Source organism: Phocoena sinus, chromosome 9 (genome assembly GCF_008692025.1).
Source record: "Phocoena sinus isolate mPhoSin1 chromosome 9, mPhoSin1.pri, whole genome shotgun sequence".
Taxonomy (NCBI): Eukaryota; Metazoa; Chordata; class Mammalia; order Artiodactyla; family Phocoenidae; genus Phocoena; species Phocoena sinus.
The window spans coordinates 3308663-3332211 of NC_045771.1; the positions used below are offsets into that span (position 1 = coordinate 3308663).

The 23549-nt window shown below is 40.6% G+C and overlaps 1 protein-coding gene across 1 annotated transcript in view; it reads right to left on the bottom strand.

Moving 5' to 3' along the window:
- The window catches only part of DPP6 (dipeptidyl peptidase like 6), a 776249-nt gene that overhangs the window by 298868 nt on the left and 453832 nt on the right, over positions 1–23549 (bottom strand). The window contains exon 5 of the mRNA XM_032643847.1: positions 2967–3041. Coding sequence (XP_032499738.1) covers positions 2967–3041 — 75 coding nt within the window. The remainder of the gene's footprint in view (positions 1–2966; positions 3042–23549) is intronic.

Genomic DNA, 23549 nt, shown 5'->3' on the forward strand with positions numbered 1-23549 from the left:
TTCCATGGTCCATCATGATAATCACTCCTTTGAAAACACCCTTAACTCCCAATTTCACTCACCTGACAAATTCCAGCCCCAGATGACACCAGGGGACTGAGGATTGGGCAGGTAAGTGCTCCTGGAGAAAAGCACGTACCTGGCGGTCTGCCTTCACGGCATCCTCATCGGTACAAACCCCACAAGCCTGCTAATCCCCCAGCTGTTAAAGGCGAGGACTTCTTCCAGCGGGCTGAGACGCCAGCTCGTCCTTTTTGGCTCTACAGACCCCCCACTCCTCTGTCATGGCACTTAAAGCATTACTGGGAAAAATAAAAGGATGCATCAAAAGAAACTCAATGATCCTGCCGCCACTTTGCCTGCAGACAAACAAGTTTCTTCCCCCACCGGGAAGTGTCCCTTTCCTGTGGTCAGAAGGCTCCAGAGAGGGTGGGAGGGAGCACAGTGAGTTCAAAGGTCCTGAGGTCAGGAGGGGCGTGGCATGGTGGAACCACAGAGGAGGCGACATGGCTGCGAAGAGCAGGCGGAGGCATGTGTGGGGTGCAGCCTGGGACCTCCGTGAATGGGAGCAGGCCACCAGTCTCCGGTGAGAGCCAGGGGGACAGAGACCCACGTGATCCTATTTACGGATGTCTTAAGGTTATCTGGCCACACTGGAGAGACCGGCTGGAGAGGGGCCCGAGGAGAAGCACAGAGGTCAATTAAGGGGCTACTCTTTTTTTTGTGTGTGTGTGGTACGTGGGCCTGTGTGGTACGTGGGCCTCTCACTGTTGTGGCCTCTCCCGCTGCGGAGCATAGGCTCCGGACGCTCAGGCTCAGCGGCCATGGCTCACGGGCCCAGCCACTCCGTGGCATGTGGGATCCTCCCGAACCGGGGCACAAACCCGTGTCCCCGGCATTGGCAGGCGGACTCTCAACCACTGCACCACCAGGGAAGCCCAAGGGTCACTTCTTTGATTCACATTAAAAGTATCCATTTCTATAGATTTTTTTTACACAGCACACACTTTTCAATAGTTTAATCATTTTTATAGTTTAAAATATAGCTGAATCCACTCCAAATTTTTTACATTTTCCCTCAGTTGAGAAAACAAACTGATCACAGTTCTACGGCAAAGGCCAAGGGACGGTGCACAGGGAGAAAGGGTTAGTCAAGGTTCTTGTTTACAGCCAGCGTTCTGCATGGTAAAGACTCAGATTTAGCAAAATGTTCTTTCCTTAAATGGTTATCGGTGGCAATGGGATCCCAGGGCACAGTTTCCAGAGGAGCATTGGGAGAAAGGAGGAGGATGGTAGAGAATTCTACGATGGACAGAACATAGGGTCCTAGGTTAGATCAACGTATTCCAAATGAGCAGATAGGAGAATCTCTTCTAAAAGATTCTGAACAAATATAAAACTTTGTTTTCAAGTCTTGAGGAGCAGGAAGCTCATTACCAAGCAAGGTAACTCATCCCACTGTTGGGATCCTCTCATCATTAAAAGATTCTCTGGTAAGATGACCCGAAATCTATCTTTTTATGCTTTTCTCACTCAGGTGTTGGTTTTGTCTCCCTGGAGCAACCCAGAACAAATGCATTACCCCATTCCTATGAAAGTCCTTCAAATATCTACTGGGATTTTTCTCTTATTCACGGGTGGATGTTACATTTTTGCTAGCTTCCATGGGTGGTGAAAGGAGCTGGAATACTCTGAGCCATGGACATCACGCTTAGAGGTATGTAGGGCTGGGTGTAGGATGTGCAGAGTCCCAGGCTAAAACTTGGTTTTTAGTAATTAAGTTAACTGACTTCCCTGATCAAACAGATAAAGCTGACCAGTTGTTCCAAAGGATTCAGATGGATAAAAAGAAAACTTTTACGTAACGCACATTAAAAAAACTAGTAAATGGAAAATTTAAGATAGAGAATTAAAAAAAGATCTACTTTTGGAGGAATAACTCTCCAATGGAAATTTTAATGGAGACTGAAATCTCCAAGAAATAATCCAGTTGTCAACAAGTAACTTTTAGAAGAAATTCTAAAATTTCTAGAATTAGAGTTGCATCTCTATGCAAACCCCAGCTTCCTCGCTGGCATGTAACTTAACAAACTGGGCTATCTCATGCCAGGGGAAGAAGATTCTCTCAAACTCACCAAGGAGCTACTCAGCCCTGAATGATGACGCAGGTACCATTACGTCTCACAGAAGCTTCACCAAACTCTAATTAGAACCGTCTCAAGAGAGCTAGAAAGGCAGTGGAATTCTACATTTTATTTGCCAGAGAATAAAGTTCCACTGATGCACATTTCGAAAGCTGCTAATATCTCTTACAAGCTGAACATGTTTCACTTACACAAATACACTTCACCTTCTTGCTCATTTAAAGAGCCAAAATGAATTCTAAAATATTAGTATGTTAACAAAAAAAGTCTGAGTTTTAAGGCTGCCACTAAAGACCAGGGTGAGATTTTATACAAGATTCTGGTGAAATTTTATGGGAGACTCACATAGAAAGTGCTTAAAACAGGGGTTTATATAATGAAAGTGATAGTTCAAGTCTTCTCTAGAATACTGTGATGGCTAGGAGATCAGTAACAGCTGATTTTAATTGAGGGAGAACCTGGCATTCACTTTTTGTTCTTAGGATAGAATGTAGGGCGTGACTGAGAAAAATGGCAAGGAAAATAATTGCACGAAAGGGTAAAATAAATCTATAAAAAGACAACTTCTCACCATCTCACCAAGAAAATCCTATGAACTAGGCCCTAAAAGTAGGGATTTTTTTTTTCTCTGCCAAAAAGATTTTCATACCTTTCCTCTCTCCTAGGTGGCAGTGTGGCATAAAAAGAGACTAACCCAGGACTCACCAACTACTACAGGATTCAAAGATCACTAAGAATAGAGATTCAAGGAAAAATACTTAATAAGGTATTAGCCTAAAGAAACATTTTTTTTTTTTATAAATAGAAAAGAGTAGTACTCACTGGTTCCACGTTATATGAAAAAAGAGCGTACTCTCTATCTGGAGATATTTCATATCTGACAGCTCTTAACGATTCCTAAAAGAAAAAACAAAGAATTTTAAAGTATTACGTATAACATAACTCAAAACCTTGTAGTGAAACTGTGTCTGTGGTGCCATTTTCAAAATTTGCTAATAAAATTAGTATGGAGCCAACTTGCTGAAGTCTATTAAAAATGGCTATAGCCTTCTTTTGTTAACCGAATAGTGTTGTTAATTAATGCTATTTTACATTTTATTTGTAGTTTTTTCAAATTTCAACAAAACATATTGTATCTGCTGAAACAAATCAGTAGAAATAAACATAAAAACAAATAACCTTTTCACACAAGACTCCCAATCTCTCTGTATCTTTAAACACACTTTCTTTTGCTCATTCTTATACTTAGCAGCTTATATTAAGCAGATCTGTTCCTAAAATAGAATCACATTCCACACATGATTTGGCGACGTGCCTCTTCACCTTCATGGATTCTGACCCACAAGTCAGTGTATAGAGGGCTATCACTTTTTCTTTCAAATTTCTTCAGGGCACACAGGGAATTTCACATAAATGAAATCATCGAAAATGCTGTGTTTCCCTTCAACTTGCCCGTCTTCTCTGATGCACTCCCACTGCTGTACAGACCCTCATACCCACTAGAAAAAGCCGTATATTGTCAACTTGGCGTGTATCACTCTACAAATGATCATAGGACCACACGCAAGCATTAGATGTATAGCCGCAGCTGAAAATGACGTCACCTTACACAACACTCACCTTAGTTTTCCCACGTAACAATAACTTAAGGTTTAGCCTGAATTAGGCTCTTTAAAGCTTGCATACTATTCTGTGGTGTGCCTATATCTTCATTCACTCAGTCCTTACTAAAGGGTAGCTACAGAGGTTCTTGTTATTCATGGCAGTTACATTCTAGAAAGTCTCCACAAATCCTGTTCCTAGGGGAATGCAGAGTTAGGTTCCTGTGAGCCTCTGGTCACAGTGTTTTTGTCAACCAGTCAGTACATAACCTTGTCTTAGGTGTGTTTCTGTTTGAAGACATCTTACTGAGTATATATTGCTTTCATCAACACAGAACTCATGGCTAACAACACTGTAGCCTGTGCCTGAATGAAGCTCATTAACACGTCTTTTCTCTGTAAGAAAAACAACATCACAGCCTTCTTGAACTTAGGAACACAAGATAGGCCTTCAGCGTTATTCTTGGGAGCCATTTTAAACAGCATAATCACCAATAAAAAGCACAAAAATGTGAAAAAACTTGGCACTACAAAGACCACAAAAAGAACACTTGTTTATAGTATGAGGTTTGACACCTGAAGACAATGGACTTCAATATTCTGCCACCATGCACGTGTCCAAGAATGACTGCAGAAGCACCCTGAGTATTAACTTGGGGGTCACAAATAAACTTTAGCACAAGGTGAATCTGCAAATATGGAAGCCGTGAATGATGAGGGTCAACTGTGAGGTGTTTCCAGTCTGCTGTTATTACACACAATGTTGCAATAAGGGTCCTCATCCATATATCTTTACTGGTGTGTGTATGACTTAATTATTTTACAGGGTAGATTTGTAAGGGGAGAATTGATGATGTATAAGTTTTTTAAAACTTGAAATAGATATTGCCAAATTCCTTTTCAAAATTGTTCTTGAAATGAACATTCTCACTACGGATGTAGGAATGCACCCGTTCTTCCCTTCCTTGGCAGCAAGAAGTCACTGTATTTTCTTCCATTTTGACCCTCTGATGGGTGTGAAGTGGTGCCTCACTGATAGCTTAGTTTATTTCACTGCTTACATTCGATCCCCACTGGAGATGTTTTAGGCAATGTGGATTTTATCTTCAGAGAACTGTCTATCCATATCTCCTTGAAAGTATTTCCTACGCTGAGTTTTCTCCCATTCTCTCTTAAGCTCGCTCCTATCATGTTTTCACCCCATCTTGACCAAGACCACTCTTCTCAAGGTTACCAGAGGCTCAGTCGCTAAATGTCATGCTAATTCCCCAGCTCTCACTGTACTTGGTGCTACTGACCACTGTCTCCTCCCAAAACCCATCTTCACTTGGCGGCCAGGGTACTCCTGGTTTCTCTCTTACTTCCCTTGCCACTTGTTTTCATGCCCCTTTGCAGGTTCCCTTGGTTCCTCTGACCTCTGAATCCTGGAATATCCAACACTCATTATTTGGACCTCTTTACTCTTCCATAAGAAATCACCTCCCAGGTGATATCATCCAGCCTGGTAGCTAAAAATCCACGTACCTGCTGAGGATTCCGACAGTCAAGTCTCTGTCCAGATCTCCCAACCTGGTCTGGACTTGACCTCGACCTTCAGACTCGTCTATCTAACTGCCTCCCTGTCATCTCTCCACTTGGATATCAAATGGGCGCCTCATGTCAATGTGCATAAAACCAAGCCCCTCACATCCTATCCCCTCCCCCTGCAGCTCCTGGCAGCTCCTTGCTCATCTCAGATGTAGCAACCCCATTCACTCAGCTGCTCTGGCTAAACTCTTAGCCATCTTTTCTCTTTCTCTCTGTCTTACACACCTGAGATCCAGTTGATCAGAGAACACTGCTGGTTAACCACCAAAGGACACTGAGAACCCTTCCTTCCCTGCTGCCACCACACCAGTCTAAGGCATGGGCCTTATTTTCTTGAGCTATTGCAGTGACCTTCCAGCTGCATCTCCAGGTTCTGTCTCTGCCCCACTGCAGTCTGTGCTAGCCACAGGGGCCAGGGCCAGCGTTTAAATATGTAAATCATGATACTGCGCCTTGCTTGAAGCCCACCCACATGGCCTCCCATCACACTCACAGTATAAGTCAAAGTTTTGGCTGAGCAGTAGCCCTGCCTGGCCAGGGTCCCCATCAGCTCTCTCTCCCATCTCACCAGTGTCCACACCTTCTCAGAGCAAGCCAGGCACTGCTGTCTCAAGGACGCTGTGTTTGCTCTTCTCTCTGCCTGAAACTCTAGATTTTCACTTCTTTCATCTTTTTCCTCATAAGGCACCTTTTGTGTGAGGACTTCCATGTCCTTGAATAGCCATTATATCTACAAACTTTAACAGGCTGGCCTCTAATTTTTTATAACTCTCTTTCCTTATTTCCCTAGAATAATAATTATCTAAAATAAAATATATTTTACATTTATTTATTTCCTGTCTCCTTCATTGAATGTAAGCTCCTTGAAAGGAGGGTTTTCTCCAAAAACAATGTTTAATTTCTCTTGGCCATGTTTTGTAGTTTATAGCACGCAGATCTTGTCCATATTTTGTTAAAGTTATCCCTAAGTATTTATTATTATTGATATTTTATACATATATATATAAATAAAATACACATGTATATCTTAATTTCAACATCCAGTTGTTTATTGCTTACAGAAATATAACAGACTTTGGCACCCTGACCTTATGCTCCACAACCTTGCTAAATTACATTAATTGTGGGTATTTTTTGGTAGATTCCTTAGAAGTTTCTACATAATCACTCTTCTCCCCTGTGGAGAGTTTTCTCCTTCCTTTCCTAACTGGATGCTTTTTGCTTCTTTTTATATCCAATTACTGCCAGTATGATGCCGTGTAGAAGTCATGAGAGTGGACACCTCACCTTTTCCCGATCTTATGAAGAAGGCATTCACTCTTCACTATTCAGTGTGATATTAGTGGTGCATTTTTTTTGTAGATGCCTTTAATCAGGTTGAAGATGTTCTTATCTATTTCCAGTTTCCTCAGAGTTTTTATAATAAATGTTGAATGTTATAATGAATGTTGCATTTTCTCAGTTGCTTTTTCTGCATTATTGAGAGATGATTAGGTTGTTTAGCTTTTTTAAATCTGTCAATATGGTAAAATACATTGTTTGATTTTTAAACGTTAAACCAAACTTGCATTCCTGGGATAAACTCTATTTGGCCATGTTGTGTCAGCCCTTTTATATACTGCTAGATGTGATTTGCTAATATTGTGTGGAAGATTTCTGAAGCTGTGTTCATGGGGGAAATTGTGGTTTTCTTTTCTGGCAAATATCTTTGCTTGGTTTTTATTTCAGAGTAGTGCTGCTCTGAGAAATAATCTGGGAACTTATTCCTCTTCTTCTTCTATTTGTTTTATGAGTTTGTGTAGAATCAGTATTATGTTTTCCTTAAATGTCTGCTAGAATTCACCAGTGAAAACATTTGGGCTTTGAATTTTCTATATGTGGAGGTTTTAAACTATTAATTAGATTTTTTATGTCAACATAGGACTATTCAGATTGCCAGCTGCATCTTCAGTGAACTGTGATAATTTGTGTCTTTCAAGCATTTATTTGTTTCATGTGCGTTGTCAAATTTATTGATAGAAAGCTGTTCAAAATACTTTCTATTATCCTTGTAATATCTGTAGTGATGGTCTCGCCTCTGTTCCTGATATTGGTTGTTTTGTCCTTTGTCTTCGTTCTTCATCAATTTTATTAATCTTTTCCAAAAAACAGCTTTGAGTACTCTTTAGTTTTTCTATTTTTTCTGTTTTTTATATGGTTGATTTCTTCTCTTTATTACCTTTCTTTTGTGTACTTAGGTTTACTTTTTCTTCTTTTTTCCCTAGTTTCTTATGCTGAAAGCTTAGATATAAGCACTTAAAGCTATAAATTTCCCTTTAAGTATACTGCCTCGCTGCATACCGTATATCTTGATATTACGTATTTTTATTTTCATTCATTTCAAACTGTTCTCTAATTTCCATTTGATTTCTTCTTTGGCCAATTTTTTATTCAGAAGTATGGTGTTTAATTTCTAATCATCAGGATATTTTCCAGATTTTTTTTTTGCTATTCGTTTCTAGTTTAATTTTGTATTTGTTAGAGAACATACTTTGTATAATCTCCAAGCTTTGAAATATATTGAGGCTATTTTAATGGCCCAGACTATGGTCTATCGTGGTAAACATTCCATGTGCACTCAGAAAGAATATGTACTCTGCTGTTGAGTGGTGTGATCAGTTGGTTAATTGTGTTTTCAAGACTTTCTGTATCCTTACTAAGCTTTTTTCTACGTGTTCTATCAATTACTAAGAGAGGGTTGTTTGAATCACCAACTGCAATTATGAATTTGTCCATTTCTGCTTTTGGTTCAAGCAACTGTTGCTTGAAGTACTGCAGTTCTATTGCTAATTGAATACACCTTCAGGATTCCCATGTCTTCTTAATGAACTGACTCCTTTATCATTATGAAATCTTTCTTTTTATTTCTGGTAGTATCCCTTGCTCTGCAGTCTACTTTGTCTGGTATTAGTTTAGCCATTCAAGCTTTACTTTGGTTAGTGTTTGCATGGTATATCTTTTCACAACCATTTAATTTTAACCTATGTCTTTATATTTAAGGTAGATATCATAGATAGCTTGCTTTTTAAAACTAATTGGGTCTTGCTTTTTAAAACTAATCTTAAAATCCTCTAGGAGTAACACGGGGAGCTTGTGTACATAATAAACATGGGGATATGAGGAAAATCTGTCCTTTACACTGCAGTTATTTTCCATTCTATACTGGATCAGCTTTCTGCCCCTGTGTGACATGCTTGAGAAAGTTACAATATGTTCCAAAGATTTTAGGTGTGTATGGTGGTGTTTCTTATGTCAATTTTTAGAGTAGGAGAAAAGGTTCAGAAATCTTACATAAGGTTACATAACATTAAGAGGAGCTGGATACATTTCACATTTAAAGAACCCTTTTATAAAAAGATAGATGTATTTTTTTTCAGGACTAGTTGATTCATTTTACCTAAATTTCCATCAAAAGCCTAGCCACACACTGACCATATTTATCATTCCTGGCACTTGTCACTCTATTATGTAGACCCAACTTTTCATCTGGTAAAAGCTTTCTCACTCCAAAGAATGTCCTTTAAACTTCTCAGTGTGCAGGTACATGGCCAATGAATTATCTTAGATTTTATCTCTGAATACTTTATCTTTATTTTTGAAAGGTACTTCTGCTGCATATAGAATTCTAGATTAACAGTTTTATTTTTCTCCCAGTACCTTAAAGGTGTCACTCCACTTTCTTCTGGCTTGCATAGCGTCTGGTGAAGAGTCTGTTGTCACACTTATGTTTGTTCTTCTGTACAAATGTCTCTTTGCTTTGGCTGCCATTAACGTGTTCTATTTTTCACTGGTTTTCAAAACTTGATTATCATAGTGTAACTTGCTTTGGTGTGGTTTACTTTATGTTTATTATGGTCAGGGTTTACTGAGTTTTTATACCACATGTGGTAAAAATTCAAAAGTGTGTTTTGTCTTTACTCTCTTCTCTTTCTGGGGCATTAATATCAAGTATCTTACTCCACTTTATATTGTTCAACAAGTCATTGTGACTCTGTTCAGGGTTTTTTTAGGTATTTTTTCCTCTCTCTTCTTCATTTTGGATAGTTTGTATTGCTATTAGTTAAAGTTTAATTTACTTTTTCCTTCTGTGGTGTCTAATCGGCTGTTAATCTGGAGTTTTAAATTTTTATATTTTATTTTTCATCTCTGGAAATTTTATTTGGGTATTTTACAATCTTCAATTTCTCTTCACTATACTCATGGCTTTCTTTATATTCTTGAGCATTTGGAACGTATTTATCTTAGCAGTTTTAATGTGTTTTTCTGCTAATCCCATTATCTCTGTTATTTGTGGGTCTGTTTCTATTGACTGATTTTTCTCCTTACTATGGGTCACATTTTTCTGCCTCTTTGTATATATAGTAATTTAAGAAATAACACCAGATATTTTGAATTTCTCTTGTTGAATCTTGGATTTTTTTGTGTTCCTTCAAAGAATGTTGGACTTTTTATGACAGGCAGTTAATTACTTGTGGACTAATTTAATTCTTTCAGTTTTGTTTTGAAGATGTTGTAAAGGCTGTTCTACAATAACCATGATTTTGGGGGCTAGGTGAGCCTCATTCTTAAGGGGTTGCTCTTCTGGAGTCTCTGCTTAATATCTCATGGCCAGGAGACACTTAAATGACCCCTGGTGATGTATGAGCTCTGGGAATTTTTCCTCTTAAAGTGTCCTATAGTTTTGCTCTTTACTTGAAACTTTATTTTGTCCTGCCTTGTGCTGTTTCACGTTTTATAAATAAAGATCAACAATTAACCAACGTCTCAAGGGGAACACTATGCAGATTTCTCGAGTATCCTTTAGTTAGCTTCCTCCTCTTGGGTTGTCTGTTTCATAAATTGCAGCCATCTTTTTTCCACATGAACTCTGATCTCCTTAACTCAGCAAGACTGAAGGACCTCCGTCTTCCTCCTTGTGCTGAAGTCCAGCAAGAACATTCATGCAGAAGATCAGCTGGTTGTTTGGTTCATTTAATTTGTTTTCCTTTTCCCAGTGATCACACGTGTGAGCTGCCTATTTTCCAATGTATGAAAATTGTATTTTTACCCTATATTTTACCCTGTTCTACAGTTGTTAGGAGAGTATAAGAATGATCATCTTATACTCTCATAGCCAGGACCAAATGTCGAGAAGAGAATTTTAGTTTGTTTTGTCATATTGTATTCCCAGTGCCTAACAGTGACTGGCACTTAATAGAATCTCTGTAAATATATGCTGAATAAATGAATGACTATATCCTCAGTTGTTATAAGAGTGGCAATCATGTTATTGGTACAAAGATAACACCAAGAGAAACCAGCAAAGAGTCCAACTTTCTACACTTGAAAACCATCATAGGTCACATCTCTTGATGGAGGGTCAGCTGCCAGTGATACTACTTGAGACAAGTAGAATTTCATTAGGCTGTTTGAGAAACTTATCACTGCCATTCTTAGGTAGAGTTTCACTCATTTTTGACAATCTCAGTCCCCATGCCCCCTGGGTGTGAAAATTATAGGCTGTATGTCCACCTTTTCACCAGGTGCAAATAATGGATGCAAAACTCACTTAGCACATTTCCTAAACATTTGCACCAAGACTATGAATCAAAAATACATTTTCCCAAGCAAAGTACGCTTTGGTTTCAGGTTTGTCTGAGGGATGTTCCTGCAATGTTTTGTCTATTTTAGATTATTTGTCTTTTTCTGATCAATTTGAAAGAGCTCCTGGTAGACTGTAGATATTAGCCTTTTACTTGTTACCTGGATTGCAAATATTGTCCATTATTTCTCCACCAATTCTGCCTTTTTAAATTTTGAAACTTAAAACTCTTTTATGGTAAGTTAAATATGGCTATCTTTTTTATAGCTTCTGGATTTCCCATTTAAAAATTTTTCTCGGGCTTCCCTGGTGGCGCTGTGGTTGAGAGTCCGCCTGCCGATGCAGGGGACACGGGTTCGTGCCCCGGTCTGGGAGGATCCCACATGCCGTGGAGCGGCTGGGCCCGTGAGCCATGGCCGCTGAGCCTGCGTGTCCGGAGCCGGTGCTCCGCAACGGGAGAGGCCACAGCTGTGAGAGGCCCGCATACCGCAAAAAAAAAAAAAAATTTTTCTCTCTTTTGTACTAAACCAAATGATAGATTCTTTTCAACATTTATATCTTTAGTACAATTGGAAATTAATTTTGTATGCCTGTGAAATGAGACATTATTTCCTTGTAGATAAAGAGTTAAGTTATGCTCATAATGTTTTCTAATTACGTGATCATCTCCCCCAATGATTTTTATATATCAAATACCCTTTATATTGAAACCCACTTCTGAATTATTTGGTCTTTTACTGCTCTCTAGGCTATTCCTATGCAAAATTTTATGGTTTTAAGCTTACACTTTGGGGTCAGAGAGCCTGTGAGTCACACTCTGCTTGGAACATTTACTATGTGAAATTTAGAACATTTCTTAGCTTCTCTGTGCCTCTGTAAAATGGAGATAATACCATGGTTGATGTGAAATTCAATGACATAATTACAATGCCTGGTGCTACAGCTATTATTAGTAGTATTAGTTATTACTGTGATTGAGTTGAGTACAATGTGTTTATTATGTGTTTTAATAACAGGTAAAGGAGTACATGTTACCATATATTTTGAAACTTTCTGTGGCTACATTCAGGTGTTTATTCTCATATATGTCAATTAAAATATTTTATCAAATGTTCAACACTAACTCTTTTCAAAGTTCTAATTAGGATTATGTTAAAGTTTTATATCAATCTTAAGAGAATTAACATTTTAAATACTATATTCTCACCTAAGATTACATTGTATCTTTAATTTTTTTTTCCAAATCGTCAACAAGATTTTATAGTTTGCTTATTCTTTTATGCTGTTCTTAGATTTATTCTAGGTCTTTTTATACTTTTTGTTCTTATTGTGAATGGAATATTTTCTCCATTTCTACTTCTAGATACTTATGTTAATGAAGAGAGAAGGCATTGATTTATTTATGTATTTTTGTATTTAGCCATATTAATAAATTTTCTTATTAACTGCAGTAGTTTTTAAAAACTAATCTGTTAGGTTTTCTAAGATAGAATTATGTTATCAGAAAGAGGGATATAATTTTTTCTCAGTTCCTATTCCAATCATGTAGTTTTCTTATATACTGCATTTCCCATGATCTCTAAGAACATATTGAATATTAATGATGATGTTGACTATTCCTTCCTGACTGAAATTGAAATGGTTTTATTGTTTGCCATTTAGAAATGTTTTCACTGCTAACTGGTTCGTGATAAATAGTCTTCACCATATTTAAGCAGTTTTTATTCTTATCTTACCTGGAATTTTTATTAGGAGTGGTTGAAAAATTTTACCAGATGGCTTTTCAGCATCTTGTGATATAATCATAAGTATTTTTCTGTTATTCTGTAGTTGTAATTAATTTTGTTGATTGATTCCATGACATCATGGTCATGATTAGACCTTACTTGTTCAGAGCACATTATGATTTTGATACATGACTGAATTCTACTTGCCAATATTTTATATACAATTTTTGCATTTATGCTCACTAGTGAGATTGGAGTATAGTTTACATTTTGCATTATTTAGGGCTGTTTAGTTATCAATAACACAATTTTTTAATAACATTCTGACTTTAAAAAATATTGGTCTACATATATGAGGATTCCATATATAAATATACACACATATATAAAACTATAGGCCTGTTTCTGGTGAGATGCATATCTAAATGGTTGTGTCTTGTTTTCTTGTACTACATAAATATGTATGTGATTAGGAATGCAGAGAAAGAAAGGTGGCCATTGGTGGGAGAGAGAGAGATAAAATGATAGAATGCTCCAAATTATCAAGTAACAGAAAGTAAATGAAGAGTACAAAGCATCAATATATCCATAAGCTGTTTTGTGAAAACAATCTCCTCATAAAGGGAAAGAAAACCTAATAATTGGTATCACTACTAATTACAAGATTAGTAATGATAAAACAAAAGCCAAACACTGACGAGATTAAATGATTTCTAAGAGGACACTTTGTGCAGCTCTAGGGGAACACGTATTAAACAAAATAAATGGACAACTGTAATCTCACCCTCCCTAGTCAATAAGGAAGAGGGGAACTTGTGGACAAGGTAGCACAGCCTGCATCTGGGCTCCTAATTCGCCTAAAAATCATTTCATTTGGAATCAGACAGCCCCAGGTGCCACTCCCAGCACTCCCAGAGAAAATCGGAACATGCAGTCGCTATAGAACAGGAGAAAGGAGGATGAATGCTCAACCACTGAGAAAAGCCTCCAGACGGTTTCACAAGCTGAATTCTCTCTAACCTTGAAAATGGATCATTCTGTGCACTCAGGGGCATCAGCATTTTTGCATTAGGCTAAGCTGACACACTATTTTGCATCTGTAATCTTTATTTTAGGCAACATGCAGCAGCCTCTAGGAGCAATCTTGTGGTATGTGACGGTGGACCACAGGTATGAACACACCTCTGAAGCTGGGCACCCTTCTCAGCCGTGGGATGCTGGCCTCAGTTCCCTCTGGAGCCCTGTGGGCACAAAGGCTGCAGCTGGATACTTTATGCAATTTAAAATAATTTTGTTTGTAATTAGACAAAGCTGAGTTCAGTTCTCAGGACTCCCAGCTCCCAGCTACGAGAAAAAGTTTTTTTTTTGTTTGTTTGTTTTTCTGAGGTACGCGGGCCTCTCACCGCTGTGGCCTCTCCCGTTGCGGAGCACAGGCTCCAGACACGCAGGCCCAGCGGCCATGGCTCACGGGCTCAGCCACTCCGCGGACCGGGGCACGAACCCGTGTCCCCTGCATCGGCAGGCGGACTCTCAACCACTGCGCCACCAGGGAAGCCCGAGAAAAAGTTATTTTAACCTCCATACACTTCAGCTTTCTCATCTACAATGCAAGAGTAACAAAGTACTGCTGCTCACAGGATCCCTAAGGATTTCAATTAAATAAGATGATACATGTACAGTGCTTAGGATAATTCTGGTTGCATTGTAAGCACTCAAATATCAATTATTAGTTGATTTATCCTGCAAAAACCTTGCAGCATCCTCTTCCTCAAAGTGTCCCTGGTTTTCCACTCCACCACGCCTTACTTCTCCTGACTTCGTGTCTCTGAGATTGCCACTCTTCCCATTAACAAGGGTCAAAACCCCCAGACCGCACAGACCACTGCTGCAGTCCCACTCGCCTGCACACAAAATGTCGCCATTTGTTCTCAATTCTACCTCCTCCACACTCAGACTTACACCCACTCCACTCCCCACTTTCCTGCCTTCATTCAGGGCCGCATTCCTCTTCATCTGGACCTGAAGCAGCCCCTGGGGACTCCTTGCCTAGAATCATTCTCTTCTCCAAATTCCCTTTCATACTGGTCTGGAGTTAATTTCCTAAAGCACACACTTGTCCTCGAAAAACCTATCCACTCCAATTTCCTACAGAGTAAAGACGAGCCCGCTAAGAACAGTACTTGATGACTTGCTCTTTTTCCTGGGCCTTTAAGCCCCAGCCTTCTGAGCCCCTCCCAGTCAGGCTACATCAGGTCAAGACAACTCGCTACATGGTCTACCCATGAACTTTTGTTACTCCGCCTGTTCACGCTGCCAGAGTGCCATTTCCCACTTGTCTCCAGACTGCATTCGCCTTCCAGCTGGAAGGGCAGCTGGAATGCTCTCTCTTCACACCCTCAACTACTGTCGACACCAATACCCTTCTCTCCTTCCTCACCTTGTTCCCATCCCATACGGGACCTCAACTCAGAATATATTCCATTCATTTAGATCTTCTGACTTCCTTTAGATCTGGGCTGAAAGCTTCCCAGGAGTAAACACTGTGGTTTACAAATCCTGTATCCACCCACCCATCTCGTGCAGCCCAGGGCCTTGCTCAGAGAAGACTCTCCCTTAATGTCAAATGATGAGATGCAGGTGTGACAGCACAGTGGCATCAGGCCACCCCTCACCTAAAGAGAACAGCATGTTTGGGGCCAGAAAGATCAAGCTGCTACTTTATTTCTTTTCAGGTCTTTTAAAGACATAAGTATAAGGTATGCTACTCATGTACTTTAAAAATTAAAAACATGGGGGAGGGAAGGATTGGGAGTTTGGGATTTGAGATGCAAACTAGTATATATAGGATGGATAAACAACAGGGTCCTACTGTGTAGCACAGGGAACTGTATTCAACATCCTGTGATAAGCCATGATGGAAAAGAATATGAGAAAGTATATATATATGTGTAACTGAATCGCTTTGCTGTACAGCAGAAACTGACACAACATTGTAAATCAACTATATTTTAATAAATTTTTTTTAAAATAGAAAAAAGAAAATAATCATTTGAAAATGATTTGTCCTACTTACAATTTAAAAAATTAAAAGCAATAGCCTATGAAATGAAAATGAGAACTAAAGTAAGTCAAAGATACTTTTGGTTTTTGTTCTATCTTGTCATATGAGAAGCAAAGAAAGGGGAGAAAGAGAGGGGAAAAGAGTAAACGAAAAAAATCAGGAATAAAATGAAAGCGATCATCTGAGACACCAGAGGAAAACAGAAAAACACAGAGGGACACAGAGGATGGGCAGAACCATGTAGACACAGAAACGAATACAGAATACAGAGAGACAGTCTGTACCAAGGCTTTCTACAACATTCTCGCAAAAGACGTTGACTTTTTAGGCCATCCTTTTGTTCCTGGACTAAGGGGGTTTGAAACCCTGAGGCCAGTCTGGTCAGAGGTCAGTGCTTGTGGTCAACTATGGGGACAGGACAGCTGCTCCCTGCCCCACCCGCCAGATTTGGATCTGTGAGAGAATTAGGTCTCGCTGCTACCAGATCTTCCAGTTTTTCAAGAGAAGCCAGAAATCTGGATGTTGAGTTTGTAAAAAACTACTCTGTGGGTCAAATAAGACATTTCAATGGGCACCATTGGTGCCAGTGTTTACCCTCTGAATTATGGACAAACACAAGACTATTCCTCCTTCCTCGCTCTAACCTGGGTGCCAAGTGCAGTCAGCCTGGGGTGGAAATGCTCGCTGCGCACGGCTGGTGCCACCACAGATGCTGTTCTAGCTGTGGGTCTGGCAGCATCAGTTTGGGGGAAGAATATCTTTGAGATTAGAAGCACATCTTCCAGAGGTCCTCTGTTGTTTCTCTCCTGGATTCTGGAATGGCTCTAATCATACTAGTAATTATGTCCCTCCCTGTGAGGAGTCAGAATTCATTAACTTTTAGAGAGTGAGATAAAAATTCAAATTCCACAGGCTAATGATTGTATAAAATCAGAGAGAGAAATTAGAGAAACAAAAAGGCTTTTTATTTAAATGTTAATCTAGTCATTTAAATAAGTAATTAAAACAAGTGGATTAGTAATTAAACAAGTAAAGACATAAAAAGTGAGAAAACCTGACATAAGCATAATGACAGGATGCTTTTTTTTTATTTACTTGTTTTCTCTTCCAAGTGTTTCCAGGAACCATCTACAGATCTTACATATTCATCAATGGAAGAAGTCTAATGTCTTTGAAATGTAAGGCTGAATTTTAAAAAATCTGATTAAAATTACTGAGTAAACAGCATTGAAACAGTAATTATGGAAGTCATCACACTGGAAAATAATACACAAAATGTCACCACCTAACATGACAAGCTACTGTCAGAGTTCATTGTTCACTTCCCAGCCTTTTCAATGGACATAGCTGATGTTTACAGCTGTTAACTGAAGTGTATTAATATTGTATTCTTCTGTGTCTATTTAGTATAACATCATAAATATTTTTCATATTACTTTATAGCCTTCATAACTATTATTTTAATGACTACATCATATTTTATTTATTTTTATTTACTTATTTCTTTAGTTTCAGGTATTTTTCACTGTTTTTAAAAACTTTCTAGATAATTTACTTATGAAAAATTCCCTGGAATGAGTCAAAAGACATAAATATTTTTATTAATTTTGAATATATTGCCAAGTTGCTTTCCCTGGAACAATTTAAATGACTGTATCCATTGTGCCACTCCTTGCTACCACTGGTATTATTGGTAAAGAGGGTGTAAAAAGGATGAACATCACAGGTAACACAGTGGGCTATACTGAATGGGCCTGCTGGGTCAACAGCTCGTCTGAAGTGGAGGTCAAGCCACTGTTGTCTGTGGACCGTCTTGGCTTCCTCATCAAAGAAAACAAGGGTTTGAATCACATAATCTGCAAAGACTATTTCAGCTTTAAAAACCTGAATCTCAAGCAAAGGCTAACACTTCATCCTCCAGAGAATTTTTGGTGTATTATGTTTTAGATGGATTGGAGAGATAACAGTAAGTTTCTGTATGAATTACAGCCCCTGAGAAATCAATGTCATTAAGTCCACTGTAAATGCACTTCTGCGGGTGGCGGGGGGGGGGAGTGGGGGAGGGAGAGGGAGTGGGAGAGGGGGCGGAAGGGGAGAGGGAGAGGGAGAGAGGGAGGGAGCGAGAGAAAAGGAAGAAATCAGTGGGGTGGGGTGGCAATTTCTTTTTTTTTTTTTTTTTGCCACGCGGGCCTCTCACTGTTGTGGCCTCTCCCGTCGTGGAGCACAGGCTCCGGACGCACAGGCCCAGCGGCCACGGCTCACGGGCCCAGCCGCTCCGCGGCACACAGGATCCTCCCGGACCGGGGCACGAACCCGCGTCCCCTGCATCGGCAGGCGGACTCCCAACCACTGCGCCACCAGGGAAGCCCAGCAATTTCTTAAAATAAGACAGCAGTGAAGTTTGCCACATTGACCCTTCCTTTCACAAACAATTTCTCAACTGTGCAACGCTGTTTGAAAGCATTTTTCCCACAGTAGAACTTCTTTCAAAATTGGAGTCAATCCTCTCAAATCCTGCCGCTGCTTTATCAATGAAAGTAAGACTCATGTAATATTCTAAATCCTTTGCTGTCATTTCAATAATCTTCACAGCATCTTCACCAGGAATAGATTCACTGTCAAGAAACCACTTTCTTGGGCTTCCCTGGTGGCGCAGTGGTTGAGAGTCCGCCTGCCGATGCAGGGGACACGGGTTCGTGCCCCGGTCTGGGAGGATCCCACATGCCGCGGAGCGGCTGGGCCCGTGAGCCATGGCCGCTGAGCCTGCGCGTCCGGAGCCTGTCCTCCGCGACGGGAGAGGCCACAACAGTGAGAGGCCCGCGTAACGCATAAAAAAAAAAAAAAAAAAAAAAAAAAAAAAAAAAAAAAAAAAAAAAAAAGAAACCACTTTCTTTGCCCATCAATAAGAAGCCAACTCCTTATCTGCTCAAGTTTTATCACGAGATTGCAGCATTTTAGTCAACGTCTTCAGGTTCCACTTCTGATTCTAGTTCTCTTGCTGTTTCCACCACATCTGCAGTTACTTCCCCCACTGAAGTCCTAAACCCCTCAAAGTCACCTATGAGGGCTGGAATCAATTTCTTCCAAACTCCTGTTAATACTGAGATGTTGACCTCTTCCCACGAACCATGAATAGTCTTAATGGCATCTAGAATGGTGAGTCCTTTCCAGAAGGTCTTCAAGTGACTTTGCCCAGATCCATCAGAGGAATCACTATCTCTGGCAGCTACAGCCTTACGAAATGTATTTTCTTAAATAGTAAGACTTGAAAGTCAGAATTACTCTTTGACCCATGAGCTGCAGAATGGATGTGTTCACAGGCATGAAAACAACATAAATCTCATTGCACGTCTCCATCAGAGCTCTTGGGTGACCAGGTGCACTGCCAATGAGCAGCAGTATTTTAAAGGGAATCTTCTTTTCTGAAAAGTAGGTGTCAACAGTGGATTTAAAATATTCAGTAAACCATGTTGTAAACAGATGTGCTGTCATCCAGGCTTTGTTGTTCCATTTACAGAGCACAGGCAGAGAAGACTTAGCATAATTCTTAAGGACCCTAGGATTTTTGGAATGGTAAATGAGCATTGGCTTCAGCTTAAAGTCACCAGTTGCATTAGCCCCTAACAAGAGAGTCAGCCTGTCCTTTGAAGTTTTGAAGCCAGGCATTGTCTTCTCCTCTCCAGCTATGAAAGTCCTAGACGGCATCTTCCTCCAACATAAGGCTGTTTCATCTGCATTGAAAATCTGTTGTTTAGTGCAGCCACCTTCATTCATTATCTTAGCTGGACCTGCTGGATGACCTACCGCTTCTACATCAGCACTTGCTGCTTCGTCTTGCACTTTCATATCATGGAGATGGCTTCTTTCTTCAAACCTCCTGAAACATCGTCTGCTAGCTTCAAGGTGTTTTTCTGTAGCTTCACCATCTCTCTCAGCCTTTATAGACTTGAAGAGAGTTAGGGCTTTGCTCTGGATTAGGCTTTGACTTCAGGCCGTGTTGTGGCTGGTTTGATGTCCTATCCAGAACACTACAAGTTTCTCCATGCCAGCAATAAGGTTGTTTCACTTTCTTATCATTCGCGCGTTCACTGTAGGAGCATTTTCAATTTCCTTCAAGAACATCTCCTTTCCATTCACAACTTGGCTAACTGATTGGAGCAAGAGGCCTAGCTTTCAGCCTGTCAGCTTTCCACACGCCTTCCTCACTCAGCTTCAGCATTTCCAGATTTTGATTTGAAGTGGGAAACATGCGAATCTTCCTTTCACTTGAACACTTAGAGGAACGTGTAGGGTTATTACTTGCCCTAATTTCAACATTGTTGTGTCTTAGGAGACAGAGAGGCCCTGAGGAGAGGGAGAGAGACAGGGGCACGGCCAGTTGGTGGAGCAGTCAGAACACACACAACATTTTCAATTAAGTTCTCCGTCTTGTATGGATGTGCTCCATGGTGCCCCCAAATAATTGCAATAGTAACACAAAAAATCACTGATTGCAGTTCCCATAACAAATATAATAGTCATGGAAAAGTTTGAAATATTGTGAGAATTGCCAAAATGTGACACAGAGACACACACTGAACAAATGCTGTTGGAAAAATGGCGCCAAAAGACTTGTTTGACGTAGGGTTGCCACAAATCTTCAATATGCAAATCAACACAGCATCTGCAAAGCCTAATAAAATGAGGTCTGCCTGTATGTAATCCACGTGAAAGTTAGTTTAGGTTTTACTTTTAGAAATCGGAGAGAATGCCCCTGCTTCACCCTGGGAGGCGGCCGGCCCATACACACCTCCTGTAGGGAAGGAGCTCGAAGTCAAGGGAGGCCCGTTCCCCCTCCCTGCTGCTGACCGGGTCACCCTGTGTGCCTGAGCCCTGAGCTGCCCGGGTCCTCCAGTCCACCTGATCGTCCTGAGTCACGCTGACTTGCACCCACATTCTACGTCTGTCCTCTCACGTCATCCAGACAACGCTCCTGAGGGGCAGGACGGGGTACACGGAGCTTGCACAGCTGCCCGAGGACCTGTCACTGTGGAGCAGAGAGCAGTGCCTGTGGGGAGAAGGGGGGTCAGGGACCACCCCAAACCTCTCACCACACTGGCGCTCAGGGAAGCCGCTCACCTCGGTTTTGTGTCTTTTATATCCATTCATAGAATACACAGTTACAGAGCACCCACTATGCACAGGTCACAGTGCCAAGCACTGTGGAAGAGACAAAATTAATTCAGCTAGAACCTGCCTCCAATGAGCCTGACTACTGAGCAGGCAGCAGATGTCCGAGCTCATTCAGAGACGATGTGCTTGTGATTTCCTTCCCTGCAGAAATCTAACGGAGCACCTCAAAGATCTGTGGAGACATGGATGGACCTCGAGACTGTCATACAGAGTGAAGTACATCACAAAGAGACAAACAAATGTCATATGCTAACGTGTATGTGTGGAATCTACAAAAATGGTACAGATGAACCTATCTGCAAAGCAGAAACAGAGACAAACAAGTAGAGAACAGACGTATGGACACCAAAAAGGGAGAGGGGGAGGGGATGAATTGGGAGATTGGGATTGACACATACACACTATTGATACTATGTATAAACAGATAACTAGTGAGAGCCTGCTGTAGAGCACAGGGAACTCTACTCCATGCTCTGTGGTGACCTAGATGTGAGGGAAATCCAGAAGGGAGGGGATTATGTGTATACGTATGGCTGGTTCACTTTGCTCTACAGCAGAAACTAGCACAGCACTGTGAAGCAACGATACCCCAATAAATAAAAACTAAAAAAAAAAAAACACTCTGGGAGGATCCCGCAAAAAATAAAAAACAAAAAAACCCACAGAAGTTGGAAAAGGGACCAGGATATTTTGATAAATCCTTCCTAAAATCAATTATTATGTCACATCATATATGAGATGCTACCAAATAATAAGGATCTGAGAATATCTCACCATCAAAAAATTAATATAAAAAACAAAGGAATGCAAATAACAGTGTGAACCAGGATGGAACTGCCTTAGAAGGTTAAATGTCTATGTGAACTCACAATTTAAAGTGTTTCTGGTGTTCTGAAATATTTCATGATCTGATTTCTACCATTTGGAGGTGTGAGAAGGGATGACTGAATTCCTTTCGGTCAAAGGAAGCTGTTTGTGGGGGCAGGTGAGCCCAGCACAGCACAAACTCTCATTTGCATAATTATCAATGATGTACAAAGCCCTTGTGCTGGATTGCCTAGTGTTTGCATTCATTTGCCTCCCCTTCCATTGATCCATCCCGGGAAAGAGCCAGTCACGGAAGCCAAGGAGCCAGGAGGATGCTCAAGGCCAGCAGGCCGGAGGACCCTGGTGTGACCTTGTGTGTGACGGTCCTTCTCAGTGGCTGGGGAAAGAGAACGAGGTCAGAGGTCAGATTGTAGGTTACTATTTTAAACTTCTGCTGACCTGGGCATTCACTGCTTCATGTTCACGTCTCCACTAGTTTCAGGTTGTTTTAAGATCAACCTAAAGGGCTTCCCTGGTGGCGCAGTGGTTGAGAGTCCGCCTGCCGATGCAAGGGACACGGGTTCGTGCCCCAGTCCGGGAAGATCCCACATGCCGCGGAGCGGCTGGGCCCGTGAGCCATGGCCGCTGAGCCTGCGCGTCTGGAGCCTGTGCTCCACAACTGGAGAGAGGACACAACAGTGAGAGGCCCACGTACCGCAAAAAAAAAAAAAAAAAAAAAAAAAGATCAACCTAAAGATTACAGGTGGCCTCACAGGTAGCACAGCCCTCTTCCTCAGCTTACTTTTATCATTTAAACAATCTCAAAGCTTCCAGGTTTCAAATAAGGAGAGACCACCTAGGGAACCAGCATCGGAAAGGCAGGCGGGCAGAACCGGGCAAGAGCCACTGCCCTGTGTGCCTGCTCTCTCCAGCCCACTCATCCTCCCGGGAGCAGAGGGTCCGCTGACAGTGATCCCTTCCGAACATCATGCTTCCCCTTCTTAATACTTGCTCATGAAAATACAGAGAGCTGGATCATTCCATCAGCTTTAACTTGCAGATGGAGTAACTGAAGCACAAGTTTAACTGGCTCAAGAGAACTTAAATCCAGAGCTTCTGTGTTCTAAATGATGATGCAGACACTCAATGACTTTTCCTCTCTTTCCTTCGTCTGAGGTCTGTTTACAGGAGCCTTTACATGTAGCTTTGAGCCAAGAATAAACTGGCACGATCACGAACAGTATCAATCAGGCTGTACACATTTGGTTCTCAACAAATGTTTCTGAGGTGAGTGAATAAATGACATTTTAAGAAGGAATTTCATCATACAGAATAAACCTTCCAATTTTCAAGATGAGCTCTTCCTTTTTTCTTTACCTAAGGAGGTTTCTGAAGTCACCTTATTACTTGGCTAAAACAACTTCAGTTAAAATACACGATCTGTCACAAGATATTGATTGGAGAAAGAGAAGGCTGTTCCTAGTCTTGTATTTCCTTACTAAGTGCAGCTGTACCAACAGTACCCTACTTTCAGCAAACTGACATCCTTATGGGAAATATCGATAACATCCTGGCATTAACATGTACTTACCCTCAGCAATGGTCTGATCATTTTCTCCTTTCGATTAATATGAGAAAACCATTTCTACAACTTCAGTATTTTTGAGTTGAATCAGCTTTTCTTACGGGCGCCATTCTACCAAAGATGATTTTTTAATGCAAAAATGCAGGCACGTCCATTCTTTCCAGGTCGGGTCCTACTTTGCAGACTACTACTGAATTCAATACCTGTTGTTTTGGGAATTACACCATCATACAACCTTGCTAGCC